General features: G+C 40.6%; 1 protein-coding gene across 3 annotated transcripts in view; it reads left to right on the plus strand.

Annotated features, from left to right (window-relative positions):
• The window catches only part of dock11 (dedicator of cytokinesis 11), an 85,436-nt gene that overhangs the window by 46,241 nt on the left and 15,891 nt on the right, over positions 1–23,304 (plus strand). For all 3 annotated transcript variants that reach the window (XM_084924576.1, XM_084924579.1, XM_084924578.1), the window contains 13 exons: positions 768–888; positions 1,040–1,106; positions 1,243–1,290; positions 1,630–1,775; positions 5,037–5,152; positions 6,663–6,800; positions 11,743–11,925; positions 12,205–12,318; positions 14,153–14,368; positions 16,329–16,386; positions 17,041–17,147; positions 18,473–18,595; positions 21,406–21,519. In XM_084924576.1, the coding sequence (XP_084780702.1) occupies positions 768–888; positions 1,040–1,106; positions 1,243–1,290; positions 1,630–1,775; positions 5,037–5,152; positions 6,663–6,800; positions 11,743–11,925; positions 12,205–12,318; positions 14,153–14,368; positions 16,329–16,386; positions 17,041–17,147; positions 18,473–18,595; positions 21,406–21,519 (1,551 nt within the window). The remainder of the gene's footprint in view (positions 1–767; positions 889–1,039; positions 1,107–1,242; positions 1,291–1,629; positions 1,776–5,036; positions 5,153–6,662; positions 6,801–11,742; positions 11,926–12,204; positions 12,319–14,152; positions 14,369–16,328; positions 16,387–17,040; positions 17,148–18,472; positions 18,596–21,405; positions 21,520–23,304) is intronic.

Consider the following 23,304-nt stretch of genomic DNA (forward strand, 5'->3'; position numbering starts at 1 on the left):
ATTTGGGAAACGTGTGACGTGGCTTGTACGGGAAAACACCACCTTCATGTGAACCAGCGATCATTCATGTTTCGTGATGAGATGCCAGATGAGCAGGCGCCCGTGCTTACAATTCAGTCACAACGTGAGAAAGTGCTAGTCATGTGGATTTGACCTGTAAATGACAATTAGATGAAACCCCTGACAGATTGAAGAAAAACACATAATGAAGTTTAAACAGAAAAAGCACTCTGAAGCTATATCGTCCCCCTAAGGCCAAGGTGTAAAGACAAGTGAAAAATGAATAGGTTCTTCCTTTTCTCCGTCTCCTCCTCGCCTCCAGGACTGATGACATTCTGCTCAGTGGTTTTTGTGCAATTTTGCTCTAAATTTTGCTTTTCTGCTGGTTTATCTGTAAATCTGTAAATCTGTATATATTTACATCCACGATTCACCTCATCAGCATAATTCTAAGAATTGTTTCTTGTCACTGCTTTGTGTAATCAAAAGCAATAGCATGTTTGTTTTGTGTGTTTGCTGATAAGAGATATTAATTGCGAAAGCAACCTCTCACATACTGTTTGCGCTCAGGATTTTTTTGGTAACAAAGGTTTCATCAGTGAGCCTGTCCTCAAGTCTGGGTTTAAATAAATTATTCTCCTTCTGTAAAATACGACCGTTTAGATCCTCTGGCACTCAAAGATTTTCCTCTAGTGCTGGTCCTAACCAAACAGGAAGTAGGAGTGCTTTAAAATTAGTTAACGAGCGTTTTCTGTGTGTTGTTCCAGCTGCAGAGACGCGCCTCAACCATGAGCAGCAGCACCATGCCTCCTATCGGCAGACTGGGACAATATGAAATCAAAGGCCTACTGTTCTCTTTCCTGCACATCGCCAAGACCTTGTCAGAAGGTCAGTGAGGCTCTATATCCACATTGCACATGCAGATCTTCACTCACTCAGAACGTGACTCGACTACCTGTTCTGCTATTTCTGACAGTGATCGCTCTGGCGGTCTAAAATCATGTAACCAAGTGTGTCCACTTTGTCTTTTTGTCCACAGACACTCTGATGGCCTACTGGAACAAAATCAGCCCTCAAGATATCATGAACTTCCTCAGTTTGCTCGAGTGAGTAGCTAATGAAACAACACCCATATGTAAATATTAAACAAAACTATACGTGTGTTTTAACTGCTCTATCAATCTTGTGTCAACATTCTAAGTGGATGCAAAAGGCGCCTCGTGCTTCATGTTTTCTCCGCAGGGTCTGTCTGGCTCAGTTCCGTTACATTGGAAAGAGGAACATCGGCAGGTAAGGCTGGTAAACAAAGCTGCGCCTTTGTATTATGTGTCATATTTACCTTATCTGTCAGCACCTGAAATTTGAAACCCAAATAAATTAAAAATGAGTTTTAAGGAAGCAAGGTGCCAGGTCATGTTCCAATGAAATACACCTTTACTTCTCTTTTTTTAAATGTATTAAAATGTTCTGTTTGGTATTAATCAGCTTGTGTCGATCTTTTATTAATTATCAGGTATTAACATTTTTGTTATATATCGTAATACATCCAGCTCAGTGAGAGTTACAGGAACAGGGTCTTATGTTATTCCTCTTCCTCCGTCCTTCTTGCTCTTGTTATTATCGATATAGGAGCCAGGAGGCGTGTGTGTCGAAGCTGTTCTCGTCAGCTGGAAAGTCTCAGACAATGCCACCCATGCGCTGCAACCGTGCCAGCCTCATGCAGAGCAAGATACATCAGTTCAACACCATGGAAGCCTCCTTCACCCTCAACATAGGTAAGCACTCCCACTAGTTCACATGCAAAACGTCAGGTTGCAAAACACTTCACATCTAAGATTCCTAGAAATTTACAGGAATTGAAGTCGTAATGGAACAGTTAATTCTGCCAGCACCGCACTAATCGTCAAGAAATCATGCCGGTAAAGTGATATAGAGAATCTGGAGAGAGGCGGTTACATTCCTAATGTGACACGCCTAGTCTGTAGTGACAGTCCTTATTATCCTTATGTTCACCTTTTCTGTTGAAATGAAAGTGTTTCTTTTGAAAGTGTTTAATTTAAGAAATGTATGAATGTGAAACGATTAGTTTTGCTATTGTTTTATTTGGTATTATTTGAGTACACAAAAATCTTGAAGTAGTAGATTCAGACGCAAGCAACTGGAGGCAACTGGAGCTACAATAGAGCATGCACACTAACACTCCCATCACATCATAAACCAAGTGCACATTCCAATTTTGGCATTAAAAAGATAACACAAAGTACCACAGTATGGGATATCATGCCCTGTCTCAACCTCTGTCATGTGAGTGCTGCTGCATCACTGCCTGTTGCTTCAATCCTTCCACCACACCAGCTCCACGTGTAGGTTCTGGTAGGATGTTTGCTGGTCATGCTCCAATTTGTGTGTCATATTTACTGGTGCAATGAGTAGTTGAAAAAGTGTGTTAACGACCTAACTGTTCAGCTCTTCTTTGTGCATGTGGACGAGGAAAAAGAAAACTTCTTAGTACAACACTAATTTCCCTGTAATCAAAAGGAATTTCAGTGTATTTTATTTACAAGGTAATTAAGATTTTCCTGCAAATACTTAACACTACCAGTCAGGTTTTTACTGGAAACAAATAGTTAAACTGTACGTAAATTTTAATAGTCTGTAAGTAATACTTCTTTATTATTTGGTAATTTGTGGAAAAAACAACAGCATTTTCCCATCTTACCCTGTTGTAGGCTGTATTATGAAGGGGTTATTGTATTAGGTCACATAGGCCTGCAAATGTTTATCGTTTCCTGTAAACTGAAGAACAGAACAGAAGAACAGCCCTTATCACATTTATATTGGTAAAATAAAAGGACAGTTGAATGATAAATAATAAATGCACATCAGCATAATAAATTAAATAAAGTTGTAAAAAGGCAAGATTACGATGTATGATTATTTACATTTTTCTGCAAAATTAGCATGAAATTGTACACTACTTATTTACAGTATAGTCATTTCTTTGTTTCCCGTAAAAACCTGACTTGTTAGTGTTTCTACCTTTAGGTATTTATAGGTAAATGTAATTACATTGTAATTTCAAATAACATTGGTTGAAATGACATTTGATTACAGGGGAATTACGCTGTTAGTCGCCGACCATATTACAAAGTGCTACTTAAAGAACTATTAGAAACTATCAGTTCTGTTGCAGAGCAGCAGTTTCTCAACTGTGTGACCACTGATTTCACAAGTGCTAAAGTGTGAAAATCACCAAAGAAAATTGTATCTGAATCATCAGAAGAAGGTCTTTTTAGAACATGAATGCACGTTTGCGCTCTTGATGTTTAGATGGCTTTTGATGCATTAAGCGAGGACATTGCCACGGGAGTTATTAATGCAAAGTTGATCTCCCAAAGCTACACTTACACCTCATCGAGATGTTGTGATAGTCAAACACAGATGTTAGCTATATAATCACCTGCTGCAATACGTAGCTCAAGTAAAACGAACAGTTATACCTATAACTTCTGTTCCCTGAAGGAGAGGAACGAGGTACAACACATAAGTGTGGGATAGCATGCCCTCGCTATGCTAGCCTTTAGGGAATAGAAGTTATAGATATAACTGTTCGTTCCCTTTCAGTCCATTCACTCGGTACAACACTTAAGTATGCGAAATAAATACAAGCACCACAGAGCAGCCTCAAAACTGGGTTCGGGGCACCAGCACCTCATTGTGCAGTAGGCCCAGCAAAAAGGACAGTATGAGCCACCGAAGGGGCTGTAAGGTCCAAGACGTAAAACAGCACAAAAATCACCTACAGGTGGGGTACCTGTTTGGAGTCCATTCTAAAACGCAAAGCAAAACGCTGCACAGGAAAACTGGAAGTTAGCGCTCTGTGGGAAGCCTACGCACCAACTGCGCGGTGGAGGCTAACACCAACAGCAGTTAATCTTAGTTCAAGTTGGCAGACAATAGAGCTAACTAGCAGCAGCTAGCTAGACCAACTCAGCAGAGGTGTTCTCAGCGAGATGAAGAGCGTAAGAACTGAGGGATGACAGGGGGTATATGCGCAGGAGGGGCTGTGTGTATGTCGTCACAGATCATCCGCCTTAAAGGCGTGAATAAAGGTTTCTTCAGCCAGGAAATGCAAGGGCGCGATATCCCATACTTATGTGTTGTACCGAGTGAATCGACTGAAAGGAAACAGTTCATCATGGTTTTGAAATGCCGCTCCTCCAAGACAGAGCTAGCCAACTGACTCTCAGGCTGTGCTTTCTAAACAGACATTATCTTGAGCCACTGACCGCAGTATGTCGAGCTCTAAGGCCTCTCTGGTCTTCACGTAATGGATTTGCAGCAATGCTAGATTAATGCAACAGTGTGTAGAATCACCACAGAAAACGCTGTTGCAGAAAATAAATGGGCGTGTTCACCCGCATACACACAGGGATTTGCTTTGCTGCATCTTAATCTTAAACATAAACAAATGCTATGACAAAGCCCTGCTTGTGAACTTAGCATTAAAATCCTCTATAAAAAATTATCTGTGGCTTTAATGCAGTGTTTGCTGTTTACAGGATTCTCAAAAGATTTGCATGTAATAACCTGTGTATAAAATGATTGTACATGTACCCTATAGACTGATGTGTCACATGTGTTTTCCTTGTTATTTTGCACTTTACCGAGAAACAAGTTGTTCTTATCTCTGGCTCTATGCTAATAATGAAAAATGGACTTGAGCTGGATGTTATGTTCTTTAATAACATTTGGTACCTACTAGGAGTATCTTAAACAACATGTAATTACATGTTGATTTGTGCAATTAAGTCAGTCAATGAAGCATTTGCCTAATGAGCTGTATGTAAATTACCATTTCAAAGCAAGCAGGAAATCAGCAAACACAACAATACTTAAGAATAACTTTGCAGTCATCAGTATTTTCTGGATAAAAGGGTTACAATTAGAATTTGTTCTACACCGCAATGTGAACCATTAGCATGCACAGCACCTCAGGATTTCTTTATGTCTCCATGTGTGTTTCTGTGTTTCAGGGGCAGGGCCGTCAGAAGCAGAAATCCACCATCAGGCCCTGCTTGAAGGCAACACCTCCACCGAGGTCTGCCTCAGCGTCCTGGACATCCTGAGTCTGTTCACTCAGTGTTTCAAGGTAAGCACTGCACACACAGTCAAACCACACAGATGGTAGATAAGCTTTTAAAGTGACTCAAATGTCACTGAGTCCTTAAACAAATGATGTGCTTGTTATGAAATTTTGAGTCAGCCTCCGTGATGTTTAAGAGGTTTTCAGCTCTTAATAACACTCTGTATAAGCTCAATGCTACCAATGATTCCTGAAATCTTAATATGTATGCTCATCTTTTCTTTACGTATTTCTGCAAGTCACCCGAGTAAAGTGAAGTGCTGAGTCTGATGTTGTCTAAATGAACAATTTAAAAAATAAACACATTTTTAAACAGTTTTCTGTGATCTTTGTTTAACCTTTCGTGGCTCTGCCTGCTCCACTCTGTGTGTAGCAGAGGGACACACACACTTTTGCCTTTTATGTCTTAGTCAGGACATCTAATTGACATAATGCTTTCACTAGCTGCTTACCCTAACCCTCAAAAATGAATGCATAACCCTAAGCCCTAGCATAAATTGAATCATAACCTAACAGTAAGCCTGACACTAAAACCACATTTTGAGCCTCAAAAATGTGTTCACACTTGTGGGGCCTGGAATTTGGGCCCATTTTTTGTTGTCGTTGTATTTATGAGAGGCTATTCAAGCATTTAAAGCCCCTTCGAGTTTAACCATCACTCCTGAGTGCCAAGCTAAACCCAAGTCCTAGTCTTGACCTCATGCTTCACAGTGGATGGATGTCTTTGCTGGATTTGTGAAGCTTATTTTTTCATCCTTCATTCTGGGAGAGTTTGATTCTCCGTTTTATCGGCTCTGCCTGTGTTTGACTTCACAGCTTCCTCAACTGCTCGGTGTTGTTTAATGCAGCTTACGTAAAGAAAAAAATAAACCAAAAAACCAGACTTGGTCCTTTTGCTTATTATCCTTAAGTGGAGATATGCTTTCGAGACAGTTCTGGACCCCGGCCTGCCTACTGAACATCTGGGGTTGTTCTCAAGTAGTTCTTTGGGGAGGATGGAGTGAAGTTGGACATATTTAGATGTCATTCTTTTTATTTGTTGGCAGCTGTTGTCTGGCTGGGTTTTTCTCAAGAAAGTTGCAACCAACAACCTACGCAATTCGCATTGCCACATTACAAGCAGGCTCACATATAGAAGCTTTTATTGGGTGTATCCTCATACTCTAGCTGTGTTCTTTTCAAAATAGTAACTTTATCAATGGCTTCATCTGATGCATGAGTACTGATACTGACACTGGATCCCAAATTGTAGGGTCCCGAAATTGAGGGGACACAGTAAAAATCAGCCGCTGCCATCAGTCGTTGTCATCTCGTTTGCTTTTAGTCGATGAGAACAGAATGAGATGCGCCTAAAACGTCCTTATGTAAGCAGACAGCATCGTTCAGCTCATAAGTCTGCTCACACATCAACAGTAATGTAGGAAATTGATGAATATAGTTTGCACTAATATTTTGTGCATGTATGAAGGTTTTGGTAAAGCGCTAGTGTATTTATTCTTGTGTGTGTGTGATTCAGAACCAGCTGCTGGACAGCGACGGTCACAACGCACTGATGAAGAAGGTGTTTGACGTCTACCTGACTTTCCTCAAAGTCGGCCAGTCAGAAGCTGCCCTCAGACATGTGTTCGCCGCTCTGCGTGCTTTCATTAACAAGGTACGTGTTCACATTCGTACGAAGTGTTGCTGCAGTAGTAAAATCAGTATGACTCAGATGATGCCTGGAGCAGGTAAACATGCTGTGTTTTTGATGACCGGAGCTGATATACATTTTTGGTTTTGTTTTTGCCACTGCCTAAAAAAACTTTCCACTGTGAACAATGAGATGAGTGAGATGTCTGGTTCCAGCCTTCACACAGACGTTCTCTCTCATTCCATCTAATAGCTGAAAAAAACCCATAGGTCACACTGCTCCAACAAAGTAACCTGGCTATTCCGTGTTTCTTGTGTTTTCTGCCTCGTTCCCAGCCACCGGCTAGAAAAATGCTCTGAAATGTATCTAATAGGGCTGCCACAAACGATTATTTTGATAGTCGACTAGTCACCGATTATTTTTGCGATTAGTCGACTAATCAGATCATGCGTCCATTGGACGTAAAACGTACAGCTTATTACACCAGCATGCGTCTGCTCTTATATAACTATCATTGGCTTACAGCTTTAAGTGTTTAAGGTATGTGCTAACTAAAAATAAAGACAAAATATTAGTTTATGAAATTTGCAGATTGTTTCGGTGGAGTTGAATAAACTCAGCCGTCTGCTCATTGCTATCTAAAATATAACAGGACACCGGAGTATATTCTCGAGCATCTCACACTTCTGATAATCAGTTGTCTGCTTGATGTTTATTCAGCTGTGTAAAAACTATAACTTTAATCTCAGCCAAACCGATTTACTCAGGAACAAATAAAATACTGAAAAAAGCCAAACAATAACAGTTTTAAGTGACATATATATCATGTTTAACCTGAGTAGCAAAAGATGGCGGTGGGTTTGAAAATGATTTTCCGGGAGTCCGGTGTTCTCACGGGCTCTAGTGAGCCTTGAACCCCGGCTAGCTATCGAGCTAGTGGGTAACAGACGTCTCCGCAAATGTCAGAGCACTTTTGAAAATATGTGGTGTCTTGATAAACTGAGCAGATATTTGAAGTTTACACAGCTACATTCTCGCCTGAAAACATCTTAAAACTTTATTTTGTGACCCAGAAAGAATAATAAGAGTAATATTAAAACTAACTAGCTGCCGTCAATGTTGGAAATTGAGCAGGGCCGCGCTGGGCCACCCTATGAATTCTGGGATAGGTTGGGCCACGAAGTATACACCCGACCCATCCTTCAAATCTGGAGAAATGAAGGGCGCATTTGTCAGCCTTATTTGTAGGAGTCTTTGAATTTGGACAGTCTTTGTCGTGTCGCTGTAACATAATCGGCCTACAAATGCGGGCAGAAGAGGATGCGGTTCCTGACTTTGGACACAGCTACGATACCGGACACAGCTTCTTCTTCTTCGGGGTTTAACGGCAGCTGACATCCTTGTACATGCAGTGCTGCCATCTTCTGTTTCAGTCCGTTATTACACTCTTAAACCCTACTACTTATTCCTCCGTCTTTTGTGATCTTACAAAGCTTCAAACGACGCGTCGACTATTAAATTAGTCGTCGACGATTTTGATAGTCGACTAATCGTGGCAGCCCTAGTATCTAATTTAGTATTTCTCACTGTTATGTTGCATAGAAATGAGCTTCAGCACAACTCAGTCAAAAGCTGCTGAGGTAATAAAGGTAGGTCCCAAGGGAGAGAACAGCCCTCTTCCTAGAGTTATCATATCGGCAGTGTCAGTATCGTGTGGGTTAATTAAGTGATGAATCAGAGAACAGCAGTGGTGAAGGCTTTGTTCTGGCGTGCTTCCTCCTGTTACAGTACAAGCATTAAAGGTTAGCCTCTGCAAATAGTAACTATCCGAACATGAACACTTTAAACACTCGTGCTGCAAATTGATTACAGTGTGTACAGGTTCATTAAAATGTCAAACAATGCAGTTTGAGAGATTCTAAAACCAATAAACTGCTCTCTGATTTCTTTGTAGTCCAGGTTTCCTGTGTCAACAGATTTTGCGCACAAACTGTTAAAGGCACACGAGCGTGCCACAGTGCAGACGTTGTCCTTCATTAACACAAATGGTGGAGTGTGTGAATGTGCGGCTGAAAGTAGTCCCCAAGAAATGGTCTTTGCAACTTGTACTTTAATCTATTTTGTCTTTATTTCTACAAAGTGGTCTGTTTACACTAGTTTGTTTTGCAGAGATTTAGTGTTTACACAGAATAAAAGTAGCAAAAACCATCACTAGGTGTTTAAATGATACTGTAGACATTTACTAAAGAGACATGATGTCTATTTAGTAACTGAGCAGTGCTGATACAGTTATTTTTGCAGCCAGACTTATTAGGTTGTGTTTGGTAACGTATGTTTGTGTGTGTGTGTTTCATTCCTTCTGCAAACACTCAAAAAGCTTAATTTAACTGAATTCAAATAAAACTTTGTAGGAGTGTGGAGTGAGGTCAGCTTAACAAGCCTTTAAAAGGTCTTCAAGGTCAGAAATTGTGTCAACATATGGAAAATACTTTGTAAACATTTAAAGTATCACATTACATTTGATGTTTTTTCTGCTTTTTACCGTTTAAAAAGAACAAAGAAAACAAAATGAATATGTACAAAATCCAATACTATTCCCTTAAAAGTCCACACAGCCCAGGTAGTCAGCTCTCTTGGCGGAGGTTTGAGTGCTTGTAGTTCTGTGTTTAATTTCACAACACAAAAAACAAAAGCTTGTCTTTATTTGCGTTTGCTTTGGCGGTCGTCATTCATTTATTTTAAATGCTGGATGAAGATGTTATCACTATGAACGATGACCCCAAAGCTGTGAGCCCCTTCATTTCTGTTATAACAATAACTTACTTGCTTAACTGATGTGAACTTATCATAGATTGCAAGAGGCAAATATGCAAACATGGTTTTCACATAGGCAGAGCGGTGTCTCTGGGTTTTAGCCGCAGTTTTGTGTGGCTAAAAATCCACCACACAGACAAGCTGAGAACAGTCTGTTTGTCTGTTCTCAGCAGTCGACGCACAGTCGCGTGTTTTTCTTCTTTCTTCTTTCAGTATTGGATCTTTCACACTCCAAACGGAAATGTCTTTACAAACTCAGTGATCTTTTGCTTTCTTCTGCACATCGTGTTTATATATGTTGGAGTAGTTGGTAATAATGGAGCCTTCTCTGGCTCAATCTTGTGCTCCAACTGAGCGGTCAGATTCATCCAGGTATCGCACACATTTATCCACGCACGACACCTTCTAACAGAAGAGCTCGTCATCGTATCAGAAACATATTGATTCCCCTTCAGCTGGCTTTCTTTGATCGGTTTCCATGTGAAACACATGCGTAAAACTTGTGCCGACTGTTATTTTAATCAGGGATTAGCCGCGCTCTCATCCGGTCTGCTTGTTTTTGATCCACTCATTTATGCTGCGTTTGGTAGAAATTAGGCCTTTGTTAGCAGACAAGCAGAACTTTCCACTTCCAGAAGTGGATTTTTGCTATTGTGAGTATTGTGACTGCCTGAAAACTGGAGAACCGGTTAATGATAAAAAGGTGATATGAGCAGAGAGGACTTTAACAGCAGAATTCTTTTGCAGTAAATAAAAAAATGCAGATGAACAGTTCAGATTTCCCCCTCATTAGTTAGAGACAGAATATCAGTTTTTGTGACATTTATTATTTATTTCGTCACAGGTTTATATTTGTAACTGCACTAGATTAAAACGCTTACCGGCAATCGTTAATCCTGGCAGCAGCGTGCCGTGTTTTCCTGTTAACAGCCAAACCTTTGCTGTTCTTGGCCACACAAACACTGGTAACAACATAGCGCATCGAGACTAATTCAAGTCTAAACACGACTCAAGACTTAGCTGGTACACAAGGCTTATGAGGCTTTGTGCCAGGCATTTGCAATAGTGTCCTTTAGTTTATCTTATTATGAAATTCTGAATTATGAAATTTAATAATTACACAAACAACTACAGTGTATCAGCAAAACATTTAAATAACTTAAAACAGTTCAATTTATATCGGGAGGAGGACCCAGGACACGCTGGAGAGATTATATCGCTCGGCTGGCCTGGGAACGCCTTAGTGTTCCCTCAGACAAGGTGGAGGAGGTGACTGGATGGATGGACAGTTCAATTTATATGTACTAGTTTAAACTAATCAGGGTCACTGCTTGTATTTACAATGTGAAAGAAGAACTAAAATGTTAACAGGTCCGTTTTTTGTTACTTCCTGACAATAAAATCACCAAAAAACCCCAAGCAAAACTTTGCAATAACCTGTTAACACCAAGTGTATCATATTTGATACATAGGTTGATGATGCAGATGTTTTCTAGACCTTTGATTTCCCCCCAAAACCTGAATAAATTTGACGTTTTACGATGTTTTGATTGAAACGTGCTGATGTCATCCTGCTTATTTTTAACAGCACCCTAATGTCTGACCTTTGACCTATGACGTCGAAGGATTATTTACCAGAGAAGCGTATTTTATTATCTCCTTTACCCAGTTGTTGTGCAACTCTCTCCATGCAGTTTCATGTGATATATTATTACTCAATATGGTTTCTTGAAATTTTTTTCATGGTGAACTTTGACCTTGAGTGCTAACAATGAAGGTCAAATGCTTAGCCAACCTAGGTACTCAAGCCCAGGAGGTCTACTATGTTTTTGTGAAGTTTGAAGATGATCCATAAAAAATTGTGGGTAATATAGAGTTTTTAGTTTTTTTTTTAGTTATTTTTTGTGGTTTTAACTTTATTTTCAGCCAAATCTAAATGGACTTATTATTAGTATCTACCATAACACAAAGTTTTAATAAGATATCTTCACTGTGTATCAAGCCCTATAATCCTGAGAAAAGCAGGAATGTGACATAGAGTTAATCAGTGATTTATTGTTTTCCTGCTGTCTTTCCTACACACTCACTCTATTTTCTAACTCCAGCCCTGTCCTGAATCTGCCTTTAATACACTAACCCGTTGTCCCGCCAGTTCCCTTCGGTGCTGTTCAAGGGTCGCGTGACGCTGTGCGAAGCTCTGTGCTGCGAGGTGCTCAAGTGCTGCGTCTCCAAGCTGGCCTCTCTGCGGGCCGAGGCGTCAGCCCTGCTCTACCTGCTCATGAGGAACAACTACGAATACACCAAGAGGAAAACCTTCCTACGCACACACCTGCAGGTAAAGTGTTAATGTTGACAACTGTTGACGTTCAGCACTCGCTTTTCTTTTCTCCAAGCACGCTCCTCTGAGCAATTCACGTGCAGTAAGGGAGGAGAAGAATGTAAAGCATGTTTAATTGCAGACGGTCTGCTGAGTTTCTCTTTCTGTTATCTCGCAGTGATTAGTACACACACTATTTACTGGATCGTGTGTGCATTTTCTTCCTTTCATTTTCATCTTTCTCCGTGCCCGCTGCCCCACCCCCTCCACCTTCCCCTGCTTTTCTTTCCCGAGTAGATCATCATTGCAGTAAGCCAGCTGATTTCTGACGTGGCGCTGACCGGCAGTTCACGCTTCCAGGAGTCTCTCTCCATCATCAACAACTTTGCAAACAGTGACAAGGCCATGAAGGTATTGTGGAAGTCTAGACAACCAATCACAGCTGGCACCAACAAACATTATTCATTGTTATCGTTATTCACTGAGGAGTTTCCAGGTGGATGTATTGTACAATCAATCTGTAGATTGATCTAAATCCACACTTTCTTCATAGATGATAATAATCAGCGAATGAGCTTTATTTTTATGCTCTTTTCGTGTAAATGAAGTGTCACAACAAGTCGTTACTCATTGCTTCATGATTTTTTCACTATTATTCACCATTTTTCTGTAGTACACACAAAGCACGGTGCTTCACTTCACTTAACAGGACAGAATGTGATGATTAGGAAATCCCGAGGTATTAGTGCTATAATTCAAAAACAGTAATTATAGTATTAAAGTATTAAAGATGTTATGACTTGTTTGTTTTTTTTAAACTTGTTAATCAGGATTCAGACAGTCTAGTTAGTAGTGGATGATTAACCACCAAAGTATCTCTGTTTTTGTCATGAGTTGTTTGGAAGAGACTGTGAATCCGCGATTAGCCTTCGACGATCTTCGATGACCTGAAGGTTAATCGAGCCTGACTTAACCTTCAGGTTGTTCCTGCTTCGTTTCTCTTGTTCTTTCATGAGCGATTGAAGGGAGGAAGTTTCGCTCCCCTTGTTGTTTCTTTGTGTTCTTGCGTTCACTCTTAAGCAGCCACACAATCACACTTGTGAAACATTACTGATGACAGATTCAAGTTACTGCTAGGACTACTAGTGTATATAAATCCAATCCAATCCATTATTAGTGTGAAGTATGGCGCAGTGTTTTAAGGTGTATAGTATTTACTGATTAACTTAGCAGAACAAAGTGACGATGAGAATAAAAAGTTTACATTTCAATAATGGCAAATGTAAACTAGCACAAATACGAGGTCACAAACAACCAGCTTGTTGAGAAACTGACTGGACTCTGCAGCATCATGGAGCTTGCTGGAGACTTGGATTCATCTGGATGAATCTGGATACATTTCACAGCTCACACGGACCCTAACAATCACCCAGAAAAAATGCTGCTTTACTACAGACAAGTCCATAATAGATGAGCTGGCGTTGCTGTGCCACTTGCGTAACTCGGTGATATTCTTCCTCCACGCAGTGTGATACAACAGTTGGTTAATAATGACTAAATGATGACTCTGATTTGCTCTGACTAGCTGGTGATCTGGTGTTGTTTCCCCCGTCGGCATTTCAAACAAATTAGCCTTCATGGCAACTATCAAAAATGCAAATTATGACAAGTTTTGGCTCAACTTGCTCTTAATTGCTCGGCAAAAACGCTTTCGTGCGATTCCTGTAAATAGCTTCTTCCCCAGATACGATGCTCTGAAAAGGAAACAAATACACAGGAAGCACAGGCAGCAGCAAAAGCTACTGTGTTCACACCTTTAGTCTCTAAATTGTCTCTGTGCATTGCTGTTGAGTAAACCCCAATATTAGTATTTTAATGCAGAGTAAATCTGGTCCTACGTCTCTTGCACCTTCTTGTGGGTAGGACCTTACATAACGAGCCAACCATATGCATGGGTAAGATTGTAATGTAATGTAACTGAAATGTAACAAAGCAGTAACACACATAAAATGAAGGCTGGAACACAATATGGATGACCTGCATGTTGTCTTCTGTCGCTCCTATCAGAATAAGAGCCTTTTTTTAGAAGATTAGAAAATCATCCCCCAAGCTGCACTTAAAACGTTTAAAGGAGTTAATTTTAGTCTAGCAGCAGGATGCAGGCCACATCTGAAGAACAAAGCCCCGCTCCTGTTTCCTTCTAGATTTGTTCCCTTTTTAACCAGTGTCTGTATGTTTGCTGCAGTCCACAGCTTTCCCCTCAGAAGTGAAGGGTCTGACCAAGCGGATCCGCACAGTTCTGATGGCTACAGCCCAGATGCGAGAGCATGAAAAAGATCCTGAAATGCTGCTGGACCTCCAGTACAGCCTGGCCCGGTCCTACGCCAGCACCCCTGAGCTGAGGCGGACCTGGTTGGACAGCATGGCCAGAGCGCACCTCAAAAATGGAGATTTGTCAGAGGTATGAACAGGAAGACTGTGAGTGATTCTGACGTCTGTGTCTATCCCTTTTTAGTCATTTTCTTTGTATTGTTACAGTCACGTGGACAGCAGTCTATAGGAGAATAATGCGGACAGGCAGGTTGTGTTGTTTGACCAGACCTCTTTGATCGCACATCAATCACATTCACGCTGTCTGGTACACAGACAATGAGACCTGCAGAATTAGTCCTGCAGGCCATGTTTTCCTTTCTCAGCTGCAGTGGTGTTAAAGTTAATCCGAGATGCTGTCATTTCAAACCGGACACTGTAATATCTATAGGCCCAGCTCAACATGTATTTGAGTATTTTCAGCATTTAGTATTTTTATTGTTATTAAATGAAAATTTAAACGTAGAAGTCCACTTACTTTTTGCCCCTTTTTCTTTTGTTTTTGTGTTTTTGGTGATGCTGCAGCAAAAGGTTATTCAGGGTGACTAAGAAACAAAACTGAATGCTGCATCCTCTGCCAAATGAAACTCAAATGAAAATTTTCATATTAATACCGTGAATACATCCAGTCCCGATGTTGTACAAGGAAACGTTTGGTCAGGATTAGATCATGGGAAAGCGAGTTCAAAGGTGAAGACTGATATAGAACTTGACCCTGGGTGGTGCAGCTGATGCGCTGTTAAGTGCAGGTCAAGTGTATTTATTTAGTTATTTAAAAGTTGATATTTATATAAGGACTTTTCTCAAAGGATTTCTCAAACGTTTCACTATAAAGTGAGCCAGTTAATTTAAACACTCCAGAGGGATTGTAACATTAGATCTGTTTTTATCTCTGCCAACGAGGTTTTTGGTAGCGTTGTGTGCGTGTGTTCTGCACTTTGTAGGTGTGTGGACAGCGGTCAAATTAGCGATGCAGTTTAGCAGACATCTAGGTGTTCAAGGTCAGCTCAGTGATTTATTATTGATGTGAGGGTCAACATGATAATAATTCTATGTAGAGCTGCTATTCTTTTTATTTGCAACATATAGGCGTATAAATATCATGTTAGCTTATTGTGGCCTTGTTACATACATTACAGTATGGGGCGACATGGGGCGACCGTGGCTCAAGAGTTGGGAGTTCGCCTTGTAATCGGAAGGTTGCCGGTTCGAGTCCCGGCTCGGACAGTCTCGGTTGTTGTGTCCTTGGGCAAGACACTTCACCTACCGCCTACTGGTGTTGGCCAGAAGGGCCGATGCCGCGATATGGCAGCCTCGCTTCTGTCAGTCTGCCCCAGGGCAGCTGTGGCTACAACTGTAGCTTGCCTCCACCAGTGTGTGAATGGGTGGATGACTGGGTGTGTAAAGTGCTTTGGGGTCCCTAGGCGGGACTAGTAAAAGCGCTATACAGATACAAGCCATTTACCATTTACAGTAACAGGTTATAACAGTTTAAATACACATTTATGTGCAGTGTTCCTGAATACGTTTTTTGTACTTGATGTTTATTACTAAATATTTAAATAATGAATTGAATGCTGCACATGTAGCCACACAAAAACTAATTACACTTCAAATGATGTCAAGTTTATCAACATGGGTTTCAACAGGACGAACATTTTTACATACAGTCAAATGAGTAAAGTGAAAAGAACTGCTGAGCTTTTCAGCTACTCTCTATTCCACATTACGTCTCTTCCTGTGGAGAAACATATTGGATTATGCTTCAGTAAAGGATAAGAGAAAGTCAAAAATGGCTTTCATGCCTTACAGCTATTTCGCACAGTCTGAGAAGACAGTTTCGTTTCAGTGGTAGGTGTGGCTGTAGATATCTGCCTGAATGACTGAACACAAAAAGTCATTAAATGCAGCCTCGAAAATCATGTGTAATGATGTTATGTTACTTGAAATATTATTGAGCAATTGCCAGCTGCATTTAAACAGTGTGCCCTGGTGTTAAAAAGTTTTTTTCAGTGTGTTCTGTTCATGATGGCCTCTTCTTGTCTCCACAGGCTGCGATGTGTTATGTTCACGTGGCTGCGCTGGTTGCGGAATACCTGAACAGGAAAAGTAAGGTCCCCCGTCCTTCTGTACACAAGAAATACTTTGATCCTTCTTGGCATTGTGTGCCTAGTGTAACTGATCTGCTAGAAACTCGTGAAGCAGCCGTTACTGTGGACCTCCTGGTGATATACTTGGCAGTTTGTTTGTGGCTCGCTGTTGTCACAATGTGCAAACACTCCACAGCACAGTGGAGGCACAAAAGCAAATTCTCACAATGCCGTACGTTATTTTTTAGGGTATCTTTATCTTATGCAAAACTGGCTGTAAGTCTCTGTAATCCGCTAAACAAATGTGTGGTGGATATGCTGACAACAGCTGGTAGACGACAAAGCTTATCTCTGAAAATTTGTTTAGGTTTTAGTCCAGAGGCAGCGGTATGTATGAACTGAAGCTACCTTCCATCAGGTAGATTAACTATCACCAGGCAGTTACAGCATGTTGGGAATCGAAGAATATCCACCTTTCATGTGTTTCATTTGGTTGTGGTTCACACCTATGTGGATTTTCGTGAGTTCTCAGTGTCACAAAAACACCTGCCACACCTGTCGGGGGAATAAATAAATAAATAAATAGAAATGTGTTTTGTAGAAAATGTCCTAGTGGAGGTTTATGTGAAACATTTTTTGTTTTCCTCACTCATCTTTGCTGTTTGCTTACCAGAGTTGTTCCCCAGTGGCTTGGCAGCTTTCAAGAAAATCACCTTTAACATCGACGAGGAAGCTGCCATGAAGGAAGACGCCGGCATGCAGGATGTCTATTACACTGAGGTGTGGCACCTGTTCAGGAAAAATGCTTATTTAACGTTTTCTGAAGATATAGAAATCAGCCCGACAACCCAGTTAAACAGTCATTTTACCTCAAATCAAACAGAAACAAAAATAAACGGCTTATTTTTCAATTTTGTACTTGGATTTATGTTTCTCAAGCAAAGCATCAAAAATCTGTTTGGCCATCTCTACTGTAGAGTGTTTGTTAAAGAGGACCCACTGTGCTCAACACAAATTTGGATTCAACCCTTTCATGCATGAATTATGACGACCTCAATCAGGATTTCTTTTCTTAAGTATTTTTATTCGTCTTTAGGCATGAAAAAAATGTTTCAAAGAGTTTTTTACATGTCCACTGGCTGACCAGTGGGTTGCTGGGTATGGCGTGACAGGTTCTTATGATACACGCCGGGTTACAGGTAGAAATCCAGTAGAATGATGCTCCCGTTGATTTAAGTAAAACCAACATACAGGTGTAGATTCATTCCAAATGGTTCTCATGTTTCCGATCTCGTAATATAGGGACGTGTTGGGTGCCCGGAAGTGTAATATACCAACGATTTGTCACCTAGCGTAAAATGTTACGCTATGGGAGTGAGAACGTGTTGGGAGTGACACATCAGTGTCCAATGTACTGGTTTATGTGCGAGTACACCATCAACACTGACACAAATACCAGAAAACAGCCTTTGAATAGCACTGTAGTGACCACTATGTGTGAAAGGGTTCAAACTGTGAATTCAGTTTATTAATCTAATAAAAAACAACATAATTTTTAGTTTTAGATTTCTAAAATATTTGGAGTTTTCTTGTTTTTATAACAAATGGAGTTTCCTAATCAGTGTGTTCAGCACCGTTACAGTGGTGGATACTTATATTAGACCTTTCAAATAATACGATGAGATAAGACATTTTTATGATCCAAATGTTTCAGCACCGAAGATGTGAAGACGTGTCAGACTGAATAGGCTACTGTCATGGGAAGAGTCAACATTCACAAACAGGTGTTAAAAATAATAAGACTTCTAGCAGGAGGAGCTAACCTTACATTTTAATTTAATTTTAATTTGGTCATGTTACATATGCAACACTGGCTGTGAGTGAACCATCTAGGAGAAACTTGGTGCGAAGGGGAAGGAGCCTAATTGGCTTGTTTCAGACAGAGAATGAACTGAGGGGCTGCCCCAAGGCTCAGTACTAACTGTAAATGATGCAAAGCTACTCTACCAGAGTCCACAAATAAAACAGGAAATGAGCATAATGGGTCCCGTTTTATGAATCAGTGTTAACATTTTAAGGACATTTCTTTTTCTGCCATTGTTTAGGAAGTGTTGGTGGAACACCTCGAGGTCTGCGTGGACGCGCTGTGGAAAGCTGAGCGCTACGAAGTCATCACACACATCGCCAAACTTGTTATCCCCATTTATGAGAAGCGCCACGAATATGAGGTAGCGTGACATCATCCTTACACGCATCCGTCGTGCATAAAGCCGTGTTCCTGTGAGTGTCAGGAAATGGCCTGTATTTACAGAAGTGTCCTCTTTCACATGAAGTTCTCATTAACTTTACCTGCACAACGGGACGCCGTTTCATCCCTTCACAGTGCATATTTTCACTTTGCGCACCTTCTCACCCTGTAAGAATTTGTGGTTGATGACTATCTCGGTTTGACAAGTGCAGCTTTAGTGGATTTGGAGGGTTACTCTGTGAGCCATGAAAGTGGCTCTCTGAAGACATGACCTGACACGGAGAGTTTCAGTTTAAAATCAGCTAGAAATGACACCTTTTCAAAAGCGTGTTTTAAGTGTGATATCAAACTGTGCAAAACTGCAAATGACTTCAATGCAAACAAGACTTCAATGCAAACTGTGCATCGCAGGGTTACTGGAACTCGCATGTAATCATTTAGTGATGCAGAAAATGCCTACATGTTTTTATAGGTGATTCTAATCTGCTGTTAAGGAATTTCAGCTGCTAGAACTTAGAAGCAATGTTCCCTCTAATTTTCGCCTCATTGTTCTGACACACACAACAAAACTATTGACTACACTACACACTAACTACACAAGATTTGCGCTGAATGTCTCAAATCTCTCACATCTCAAAACATCTCAAAACACCGCCATCACTCCTAAAACTTCCTCCCGTTTCTTAACAACTAGATGCCACGTTGCCATATCATTTTTTGATTGGTCGACATGGTACATTTTTGGACGAATAGGAAAGGGACAGGGGGTGGAGTTTGTTTTTGCTCACAAGCGGAGAGTGCTTTCAAGCATTTTCCTTGTTAAATGCTGTTTTTACCGGCCTGCAGTAAATATAAACAACGACAGTATTCAGGAAGAAAACCAAACATTGCATTTTTTTTTTTTATCATAACTCTGGTTTTACGTGGCCGATCAACACAATTTAAAAACTGGTATAAAGTCCACACTTTTTCCGTCAATTGTTCCGTCTGTCCTGCTCACATCTCCAATGGTTGTACACGTTGTCATTAACGTGGCTTCACTCCACATCAGCCACGCCGCTTTTCTAGCTAAAACACCGGTGTCGCACATAAGGACGCTGTCATAGTCTGTCAACGACCTTGATTGGCTGCGTATATAGGCATTATTGGCTGGACTATGGGATAAGGTGGCATCGTTCTAATCCCATATGGGAGCAGCCAGTCACTTACTAACACTGCAAAACAGAATTGTTAAAGTTTTAATTTTAATTTAAATTCAGGTTAGATTTTTTTGTGCGCAACGCAGATTTTCTGTGCGCAGAGACCGTGCCAGCAGTGCGCAATTGCGCACGTGCGCAGCTTAGAGGGAACATTGCTTAGAAGGCATACCAAGGATACTTGTTTTATTGGTGACCTTTAATCTCTGATCAGAAACAAATATCAGCGCATTGATAATAAACCCGAGCTTCAGTGATTTACAAGTTTGCCACAGTTTGAGGTGACACAGATCTCTTCGGGGTCGTGGCAGGAAGGGAATCTGGCACAAAAATAAGTGGCAGCTGCCTGCTGTGATGACCCCTTGTGACTAAGAAAGCTGCCATAAATAACTATAACAAAAAGAAACTTTTTATTTATTTTAAATCTCATGTTTAACAATTTCCTGCTGCATTAACCTCTTGTCTTGCTTGCAACAGTGTTGCATTTCACTGTTATATTTATCTTCTCTGTCGATTTTTACCACCAGTTCATCATCATCATCATCTGATAACGTCTCTGACTGGAGCAGGCGGCACTAATAGGGATCATTTTGTGCAGAAGAAGAGTCATATGATGCATGAAACATCTCCTTTTACTTCAGTGCGCACCAGTCTGAAGCAGTGAATGGTAGAGGACTGTGAACGCTCACCAAAACGTTCCTGTGTGTTTAAAAACTTAAAGAAAAACAATTAAAAAATGCAGGAAGCATCTTGAGTTTGAAATCAGAGATGTCAGCATTACAATCCTGAGGAGCCACTGGTGTTTGTGTTAGATTATTTACTGCTTCATAACTTCATTTCAGTCTGTCAAATACCATTTTAACCTTTCAAAACGCCCAGTGTTACACTTTCTCTCACGAGTATATCTGGTTATATTTTGTGCTTTTAGCAGCTCTTTGCTCTGAATGGAGGAGGTCTTTCGCAGCATTTCATCCCACTCTTTTCTTTTCTTTTTTTAAGTACCTGCTTAACCGGTTCCGTCATATCGGCCTTTACTGTGCTCCACTGCGGCAACATGTTGTAACAACATTGAAAAACAGCATGAACCAAATGTCAAAATGACAATGTGTGCAGTGCGTTGGCTCCTGCACTGGATGTGTGTGCGGCTCAGAAATAGAAATGCCTTCTTGGCGCCGTTAGTCTACTGGGGGTTGTGCTGGAACAAGTCTGATCCACAGACGTTCCAGTAGTTAACCTACATCAGGGATGAGCGGCTAACCAAATACAACATGACACCTTGACTGGTGTCCAGAGTCCATGCCCAGGGAGGTCACGGTTGGCGTCACACGATGTAGCAGTGACATGTTTGGCAGAGCTGCTCATAATATTTTGGTTTGTCTTGATATACAGAATTGCTTCCTTGAGCCGTGGGTTTGCAGTTTTTTGTTTTTTTTTCTGTATACAAAAACAAATAGACTTTAATTCGTGTGTGTTTTGCCGAGTTGCATAACTCAAATTCCTGTGCCGGCTTTGTGTGTACGGCCCACTTGCTGCGATAAACAAACAATCGCTAACAACAGGCGAGCTCTGATGGCATCTGTTCTACTTTTTCCAGAAACTAAGCCGACTGTACGAAACTCTGCACAGAGCGTACAATAAGATCATGGAGGTGATCCAGTCGGGCCGCAGGCTGCTCGGGACCTATTTCAGAGTGGCCTTTTATGGACAGGTGAGGTCAACAAGCAGCTTCTGAAAGCACCCACACACTCACGAAGACTGTGTGAAATGTAAATGTTGAGTGTATATGGGGCCTGGTGATGATTCAAACAATATAAATAACAGTATTAATAGTCTCGTCACCTCTTTGCTCACTTACAAAGAGGTGAAGAGTCGTCTTTAGTTTCTGTGGTAGTTTCATGTTAATGGAGAGAGACCAAAATCACAGAAAAAAACACATTATTGATTTGCATGTCACTGAAGGAAATAAACATTTGATCCCCTGCAACACAGAATTCTGGCTCCCACCGCAGATTGGCTGTGTGCCCGCAGGTTGCAATCAGTAGTCACTCATTCAGTCAGTCAGTCAGTTACAGATGCTCTGGATCTCACATAGTAATGCGTCTCTTCCAGTCTAACCTCTCCACCACCTTGGGCAAGACCAAAGATGTGTCAAAGGACATCAGGGACACGACTGTAGAATAAAATGCTGACATCCAAATTAATTTCTCACTTCTTTAGTTGATATTCTGTCTCTCTCCTTTAAAATGAAACTACCATAAAAATTAGCCGCTGTTCATTTCTTTGTAACTTATAAACTTGCAATTTAGGCAGGGATCAAATAATTATTTCCCCCACTGGGAGTCCTCAGACTTATGTGTAAAACTTTGCTATTTTTGGTCATTCTCGCCTGTTAGGTTTATTAGTGGCTACTTCTGGCTTCTTTACATGTTTAAGCTAACAGCTATGTTATCTTTGGCTGGGAAGCCAATGATGTATCAGATATTTCTTCTGTTCTGACACCATCCCAGTTGGGTTAGATAGATAGAGCTTCCTCAAAAGTGTCCATGTTATGCTTTTCTCTATTAGGCAAAAGAAGAGTTGTTTCATGTGTCAGAGGTTTCAAATATCTATTTACTCAAACTACAAAAGCAGGCAGTTAGCAGGAACAGCACGCCTGCTAATTTGTCTGTGCTCATGTGCAGGAGAGCAAACAGGAAGAAATTACAAGCTGTACAAATCTCTTTGATGGACATTTCAGCATTGTAGTTATATAAATACAAAGCAAGATGTTCTGTGTTTTTTTTATTTGAATGAAGCTGTCATCTTCCAGCCAGTCCATGTAAGGAAAAAGACGTTATGCTTTTAAACGTAAAAGAAATAAATTGTTCGATGTGGGATAATTAGGCCTTGAAATGCTTCTCCTTATTTCTAGGGTAGTCAGACATTATTGTGTGTTCACTTTTCTGGGAAAATGTCTCAAATTCAGACTTTAACCCTGGTCTGCGAACTACTAAGCTAAATGTTCTGCTTCAGACAGTTTGTTCCCTCTTGGCTTTATATGATGTCTTTAATATGGCGATCTGTGAGCACAGAAGCCCCACCCTCCTGCTGCCTAGTCTTTCTATTTATGTGAGGACAGCCAATCAGCCAATCAGACATTTGGCTTGAAGGAAGAGGAACCAAAGAGTACTTTTTCAGAAGAATAAATGAGGCCAAGTCGAAGGTAACTGAGGATTATTTAGAACTGTGAATCAGTTTCTCAGCTTTGCTTTGTGTGATTCAAAGCTGTGAGTAAAAACAGTCATAAATTATAACGGTTAGAAAGTGACTATAGGCAAGATTTGAGGAAGTTTGAGGAAAATAAAGCAAACATCTACAATGTGATGTCCTTCAGCATGCGCCATGTGGTCTGTGACTGCATCTTTTATGATGATTTACTAATCAGTAAGGACATTTGTATTGAAGAAAAAGTTGAAAATCTAGTACTAAGCAGTTTTGCAATGTTTGTTTAAGT

The sequence above is a fragment of the Perissodus microlepis genome, chromosome 3 (genome assembly GCF_051167445.1).
Source record: "Perissodus microlepis isolate ML-2025 ecotype Zambia chromosome 3, ASM5116744v1, whole genome shotgun sequence".
NCBI lineage: Eukaryota > Metazoa > Chordata > Actinopteri > Cichliformes > Cichlidae > Perissodus > Perissodus microlepis.